Source organism: Nestor notabilis, unplaced genomic scaffold (assembly GCF_000696875.1).
Source record: "Nestor notabilis isolate BGI_N333 unplaced genomic scaffold, ASM69687v1 scaffold16751, whole genome shotgun sequence".
Taxonomy (NCBI): Eukaryota; Metazoa; Chordata; class Aves; order Psittaciformes; family Psittacidae; genus Nestor; species Nestor notabilis.
In genome coordinates this window covers 3,273-10,353 of record NW_009916224.1, presented here as the reverse complement: position 1 = coordinate 10,353, position 7,081 = coordinate 3,273, and the positions used below count along the sequence as shown (strand labels likewise).

The window sequence follows — 7,081 nt, the reverse complement described above, 5'->3', positions numbered from 1 at the left end:
CCCTGCTCGCCAGCCTGCGCTGCTTGTTCTTGGCTGCCTCAGAGCGCCGGATGCCTCCTCTGCAAACACGCGCCGGGTGATCCTCAGCCCCTTCAGCACAGACAGAGGTAGAGGATGCGGCTGCCTCCCGGAGCAGCGGCCAGGCGCTTTGCAGGAGCGACCAGGGCATCCTCCTGCCAGAACTGCATCCGCCCGAATCCTGCCCCGGCAAAAGGATATTGCTCTTAAATTCTCTGCTGGGTGTCTTTGTAAGTATTCCCTCTGCTCTCCTTCCTGCTCTGTAGGCAAGGCAAGGGCTCGGGATGCCCAGGAATAAGGGGTGAGGAGCTGCAGGCAAAGGTCAGGCTGCTGCTGGGCGCTACACAGCTGCCACTTGCAAGGGTTGAGATCTTGGCCAAGAAGCCACTTGCTTTGGACAGCAAATGCACTCAGGAACATGAGGGTAAGGAGCAGTGGACTTTGCAGATCGTCACCTTTATCAGTGTCCTGGCTCCCAATAATCCGTATGCAGCTTTCCCAGCCCGGTTGAGAGCACTCTAGTGCAGCTCAGCTGGAATTCCTCCCTGCTTCTCCACACTAAGCCCAGCCACAGCTGCTACCCCTTAAAGGCAAAACTCAAGCCTAACTCTGTGTTGTGTGGCATCACGAGGTGACCTGTCTCATGGTTGAGATGCTTGGACCAGGGCTTCGTAGGTGCTCAGGGCTGGCTTCTGCACCACCCAGCACCAGCACACACCGAATGTGCTGTGATTTTGCGACCATCCAGAGATTTGCTTTGCCATGTCAGCAGGGTTTTTGCATCATGTGAAAGGGAGGGAAGATGCTGCACCTCTGCTTTGCTGGGGCATTAACAGGCGCCGTTCTTGCTTCTGCAATTATTTGCTACTCCTAAAATTCCCCTTGAGCTGGGGAGCTGAGAATAGTCAGTTTCCTCTGAACCCAGCTGCCTGAGGTGCCCAAGGAATAACAGTCTCATCCCAAGCATCCTGGCATTTATCAAGTCCTTTATCAGGAAGCAAAGCTGTGCCTGGCAGCCCCCAAAGGCACATCACTGTGAGGGAGCAGATGGGCTTTGGGGCAGCCCCAAGAGGGGGAAATGGGAAGCAGAGGGTGTTTTCCAGAGTGCCTTGTGCAGCTGGGGATTTTTCCCACCCTGCTGAGAGTGATGGGAAGTGACCTCTGGCTCCTGTGCTAAAACGAGAAGTGATGCTATGGGAGGTATTAAACCAACGATGAACGTCCCTCAGCAATCTGCCCAGAGGCATCCATGGCCCAGGGCTTGGCCAGGCTGCAGAACCCACCCTGGCTGGAGCGTCGCTGCGGCACCAGGACGGTCCCTGCTCTTTCCTTACCCTTCCCTGTCAAGGCTGAGCACCATATGGTAGGCACGGCTGGTTTCTGCTTCGCGGGGCTTTAACTTCCTGGGGAACCTGCTCTTCTCTGTGCTCTGGGTACGGATGGTATCACCCACTGCGATGGGTGAGTGTACAGGAAGGGGCGCAGCACTCGCATGCACAAAGGTTGCTCACACCTATCGCAGCCAGGTGGGGAGAGGAGGCTTTTGCCTACAAGAGCCTGATCTCCTGAGGGGACAGAGCAAGAAACAGGGGGCTTGGTGCAGCCTGTCCCTTGCTCCTAAACACCGTCTCATCTAAACCCCTGCCAGGAATGGCTGGGGATACGCTGGGCAGGAAGCTGGGGCCACAGCAGCCAGAGCTTGGGCTAAAAGCATCCAAGGATTTTAGTTAGTGATGTTGAACTGTGCTTCAGCAGCTTCACATCACAGATCAGACCATGGCACCCTGCTCCAGCTTAGCCTCCTCCTTGTGTCCAGTGCTGCAAGCACAGGCTGGGAGGGCTAAAGGCTGAGGGTGATCCAAGGAAATGCCTTCCTGGCTCTGAGCAGCCGTTTCCTGCTGTCACAGCAGTCAGGTTATCTGAGCAGCGCAGGCAGCCCCTGCTCCAGAGCTGTCAGAGCCCACAGGGAAGCATTCCCGCAGGGAAGCTTTGCCAGCATTACAAGGGTGTTTGGTGGCTGTGGTGAGGTTTAGGGGAGCTCCATTAGCAGGATAAGAAGGGACCAAAGGGATGGTGCTTTTGTGGAGCTGTGGAACCAAACCTTCCCAATCCATCTCTGCGAGGTCAGGGTGATTCGTGTGCTGCTAAACCCAGGCAGGGCCAGCTCCGGCACAGGCAGCGCTGAGCACCATCACTCAGAGGTGCAGCATTGCACCCAGAGCCTCTCCAATGCAGCAGGTTCCCCTCCTGGGGCATGGATGGATGTAGGGGCAGCCCAAGAGGTGACGGGAAGCAGGAGGCTGAGTGGTGCTCGGCTTGTCTCAGCGGTGGGAGCAGCACAGTCTTCCCCATTAAACATGCATCTAGGTCACGATCAGCTCATCGGTCCGGCCTGTACAATTCACTGTGAGGCTGAAAATACTTCCTAAGCTGCTGTTGTCTTCTTGTTTGGTTGGTTTTTTTAATGAGAAATAGCTAAACCAGAGAGCTGCAAATGATCCTTCCTCATGTAGTCCCTAGTCTGTGGCTGCACGGGTGCTCTGGCTGTTTCAAACAGCCCCAGCATCAGCTCTGTGCACTGGGGGCTTTGGTTTGGCACAGTGTAAGTCTGTGGGCTTGAATTCTGCTTCCCTCCATCGCTCTTATCCAGGCTTGATCCTGCAGCACTGGCCACATCGACCCTGCTCTGTGCAACCCCGTCGGCTTGTGCTCAAACGCACAGCTCTGGGTCTCCTTTCCCACCCAGGAATCTCACTTTAGCCCCTCACCAGCTCCACTGGCCCCAGCATAAATGCAGTGCCTGGAGGGTGACTCCAGATTGCCACCAGCTTCTGCAGACCCAGAGCTTGCTGTCATCCCTGCTTGCTTTTTGGACGTCCCATTTAACATCTCCGACACTTGTATCTGGTCAGTCTGCTGGATGTGTTCTCTGTGCATCGCCTGTTCTCCCGCATCAGAATCGGGTCAGTGCAGCCTTCCCCATCACTCTGCATGGTGTGAGTGGGCTGGATGTGGGTCAATCCCAGTGCACGGTGCTGGCCAAGACACCACCAGGTCCTGGCACAAGCAGCTTTTAGCTCCCTCAGGCTTCCCAGCTCCTTGCTTCACGACTGTATTTGTCCCGTGTGTCGGTCCCAGCTGGGGTTGTGTTTTCTGCCTCTCCCAGGCTTGATGTCCTGGTACGTGACACAGCAGATGACAACAGCCCGTCCCGACCCCCTGCGTCAGGGCACAGGCAGCGTATGGGGCTGGAGGCGTGTGAATATCCCGCCACAGGGACGAGGGGGGTTTTGCATTACAGCTCTGAAAGCTCCAGTCGCTGAGAGCTGTAAACAGCTCTGGGACAATTCCCGACTCAGCAATCCCGCCGCAGCCATCGGCTCAATCCCGGCGCGGTCGGGAAGCGCTCGGGGACACGGGGCCAGCCCTGACGGGGGCTGCGGGAGGGTTTTCCTCCTCCCTCCTCGCTGCTACCCCAAACTTTGCTGCCAGAGCTGCTGCTGTGCCCCGGCCATGGCAGCCAGCGCTGCCCGTGCATCACTGCCCAGCTCCGGGATGCAGCGGGGACGCAGCGGGGCTGCCCACACCAATTTTTTCCGCGATGGAGGTAGGTCCTGGCAGCCGTTTGGGGTGAGGAGGAGACCGTGGGGAGGGTGGTGATGGGCAGAGGGACCCGCTGGGGTTTTACCTACCTCCACTGCTGGTGCTCGGTGAATGAAACCCACCGGCACGATCCGTGCCGGCGCAGGGGTGGGGAGCTCCGCTGCGAGCCCAAACCCTTCCTGTGCCTCCCTGTATTATGTAAGGAAAATCATTCCCAAGCTGGTAAATGAGCAGAGGCAGCTGCTGCCGGCCTCTTGTGTCCGTCCAGGGGTGGCAGGGGAGCACGCAGGGGACACAGGGCTGCCTGCTCGGGTCCCTGCTGCAGGCTTGATATAGGAGGGTGGGAAATGTGAGTCAGGGCTCCTGCTTCTATTTTCAACCCCTGTGATGGGTAACGCGGTCGGGGGGGGAATGACAGCTCTGCTCCAGCTGTGAATGCACGTGGGGACACCCAGAGCCCCTGTCATGTTGGCTTTGACTTGCAGTCACCAACCCACGGGGTGGATACTGTCCCACATTGTGCCCATAAAGTGCTCCGAGGAAGAGGGGCCAGCGCAGTGCAGCAGCTCCTGGGTCTGCCCTGCATGCCAGCATTCCCTGAGAGCTCGGTGGGACTTCTGTTCTCCATGCTCGAAGGTGCACGTGGTCCTTGCTGCAGCTATTTCATCCACATGTTGTATTTCAGCTTGGAACCATGGTCACAGTTCATAGGGAAAGTCCTTGCTCGGGGTCGGTATGGAGAAGAGCCATGGAGTTAGCTCATCCGCTGCACTTCCTAGTAGGCTAAAGAGGATGGCAACTGGAACAGTTCAGGGCATGAGGGAGCCTCTTGAGAGATTTGTTCTGAACTTTGCAGTAACTGTGCAATTTCTTAGCAATGGGTTTCAATCCCTTCCAGCCCTGGATGTGCTGAGAGACCCACAGTCCTGTGCTGGGGGCACGGCCACAAGCTGGGCCCCAAGCTCCTCACCTGCCACCAGCCTTTGTTCCATCCAAAGAAACCAGCATTGCATAATTGTGCCCAGCCGCGGCCCTCTAAGTCCTGTTTGCTCAGCTTCTTAGCTTGAGCCTTTTGCATATCTCAGCTCTCCTGGGTTGAATTCTGTTGATAAGAATGCTTTCTCTTCCTGCGTCCTGCATTCCTCCCGCATCCCACATCAACCCCTGCTCCAGAGCCTGGAAAACAAGTGCAAGGAAACAGCCCTGTCATTTCAATGTGCCGAACCAGAAGGTGTTCTGCACGTAGGGAAGGTGTGTCTTCTGTTAATCCCTCTGTTAAATCCACTGCGCAGTCACTGGGGCTCGCTGGGATTTAGCAGGCAGCGTCTGTTAATGCTGCAGGGATCGGTATTGTCTTTTTTGGGGGTTGTTTTCAAAGCGATAACCTGATGTGGCTTTCCCATGATGTGTCTGAGAACAAACAGAGCTTTCAGTGGGGCTCGGGGAAAGGTTTCACCCCAGGCATGTCAACATGGGTCAGCAGCGTTGGATGCATGCCATTCCAAACCCCTCCTGCCCTCCCAGATGTGCTCCTATGAATAAACCCCAGAGAGCAGCTTTGCAGGGGCAAAGGTTTGGGTGATTCCCAAACCTTTCCCCTCTTTGCAAACGAAGCTTGAGCAACTTCTCCCCATCAGTGCCCCTGTTGGGCTTTCCCATTTCAGCATCTCCAGGGCTGCCTTTTCCTTCTGTCTGGTTTGTCCCTGGACAGAGGATTGCAGATCTGGGCAAAAAAGTCTGTTTCCTGCTTCTAATTCCTGCCCTTTGATAGGAAACCAAAGTGAAACCTTCTCTCTCCATGCTGAGACCCTGGCGTGAAGCACCAGCAGCCCAGGCTCGCAGCAGGACGGCAGAACCAGGGAAGGAGGAGACGCAAGGAAATACCAGGAGAGCACTGTTTGTTCCCGCATTACCCAGCCCCGTGCAGGACCTGCTGCAGACCGGAGTGTTCATAAGCAGCATCTTGAGAACATTCCTCCCTCCTGCACAAGGCATTTCCTGGTGATAACACACTCCTAAGTAATGATCTCGCAGCATTATCCCTATTAAAGGGTCATTCGGGGAAAGTGTGATGGAAATTAGACATTATTCAAGTCTGCCAACAGTATTTAACTCTCAAGCAGCTCTTAATTAGATGCCAGGAGCCATTTATACAACCACTGAGATTTGCATAAGATTCTGCATAGAAACCCCAGGAACTGGGAAGATTTAGTGATCTATTGTTTCAAGCAGCATGGCCAGGTCAGAGTGTGGCAGGCAGGACCTTGGTCTCAGTCCCGGCTCTGCCAGTGTCTAAGTGTGGCCTCAGGCAAGTGATTTCCTCTCCCAAAGCTCCACTTTTTCTATCTGTAAGATGGGAATGGGTTTGTGCCTGAGCTTTCCAGGCGGCAGCTTGTGTTTACAAGAGGAGTCTGGCATTGCCAATGAGAAACCTCGGAAAAGCAAGCAGAGGAGGCCCTGCTCCGGCAGCCTGCTGCTCCCTGGGGATCAGGAGACACCCACAAACCAGGGCTATGGCAGTTCTGCTGCTGAAAACCCTCCTGTGTGCAGGAGGCTAAAAGCCAAAGTCTGAAAACGAGACTTTCTATATATAAATACCTCCAGGTTGCTCAGTTCCTGCTCTCACACTGGTTTGGTGGGAGATTCGGTAAAGAACTGCATATGGGGGTCTCCCCAGAGCGCAGCAGAGGGGGAGAATCCCCCCCACGACCTGCTGGTGATGCAGTCATTGCTCTGGTCAACTCTTCTCCTGCCCAGCTCTTTCCACCTCTCCTCCTGCCCAGCTCTTGTCTCCTCGGCCCCTGCCCCCCATTTCTCCCCAAGCCTCTCCCCAGGGTGTTTCCTCTCTCCCTTGAGCATCCTCCTCCTCTCTCTTTGCCCACAGCTGGACAAGGGGGACGTGACCGCGCTCAGCCTGCCCTCTGCCACCGGGCACGGCGACACCGATGGCACCGTCTGCCTGGACGTCCCCGACGGCACCCCCGACCCGCACCGGACAAAAGCTGCCATCGAGCACCTGCACCAGAAGATCCTCAAGATCACCGAGCAGATCAAGATCGAGCAGGAGGCTCGGGATGACAACGTGGCCGAGTACCTGAAGCTGGCCAACAAGTCCCGCATCAAGCAGGTCTTCGAGAAGAAGAACCAGAAGTCGGCTCAGACCATCGCACAGCTGCACAAGAAGCTGGAGCACTACCACAAGAAGCTGAAGGAGATTGAGCAGAACGGCCCTTCCCGGCAGCCCAAGGATGTTTTCCGGGACATGCACCAGGGTCTCAAGGACGTGGGTGCCAACGTTCGCTCCAGCATCAGCGGCTTCAGCGGCGGCGTGGTGGAAGGAGTCAAGGGGGGGCTCTCGGGTCTGTCCCAGGCCACGCACACCGCTGTGGTCTCCAAGCCCCGGGAGTTTGCCAGCCTCATCCGGAACAAGTTCGGCAGCGCGGACAACATCGCCCACCTG

At 56.3% G+C, this 7,081-nt stretch overlaps 1 protein-coding gene across 1 annotated transcript in view; it reads left to right on the top strand.

Moving 5' to 3' along the window:
- The first annotated feature begins 3,619 nt into the window (after positions 1-3,619).
- Positions 3,620-7,081, top strand: part of TMCC2 (transmembrane and coiled-coil domain family 2) — a 4,796-nt gene continuing 1,334 nt past the window's right edge. Inside the window, exons 1-2 of the mRNA XM_010024485.1 lie at positions 3,620-3,625; positions 6,506-7,081. Coding sequence (XP_010022787.1) covers positions 3,620-3,625; positions 6,506-7,081 — 582 coding nt within the window. The remainder of the gene's footprint in view (positions 3,626-6,505) is intronic.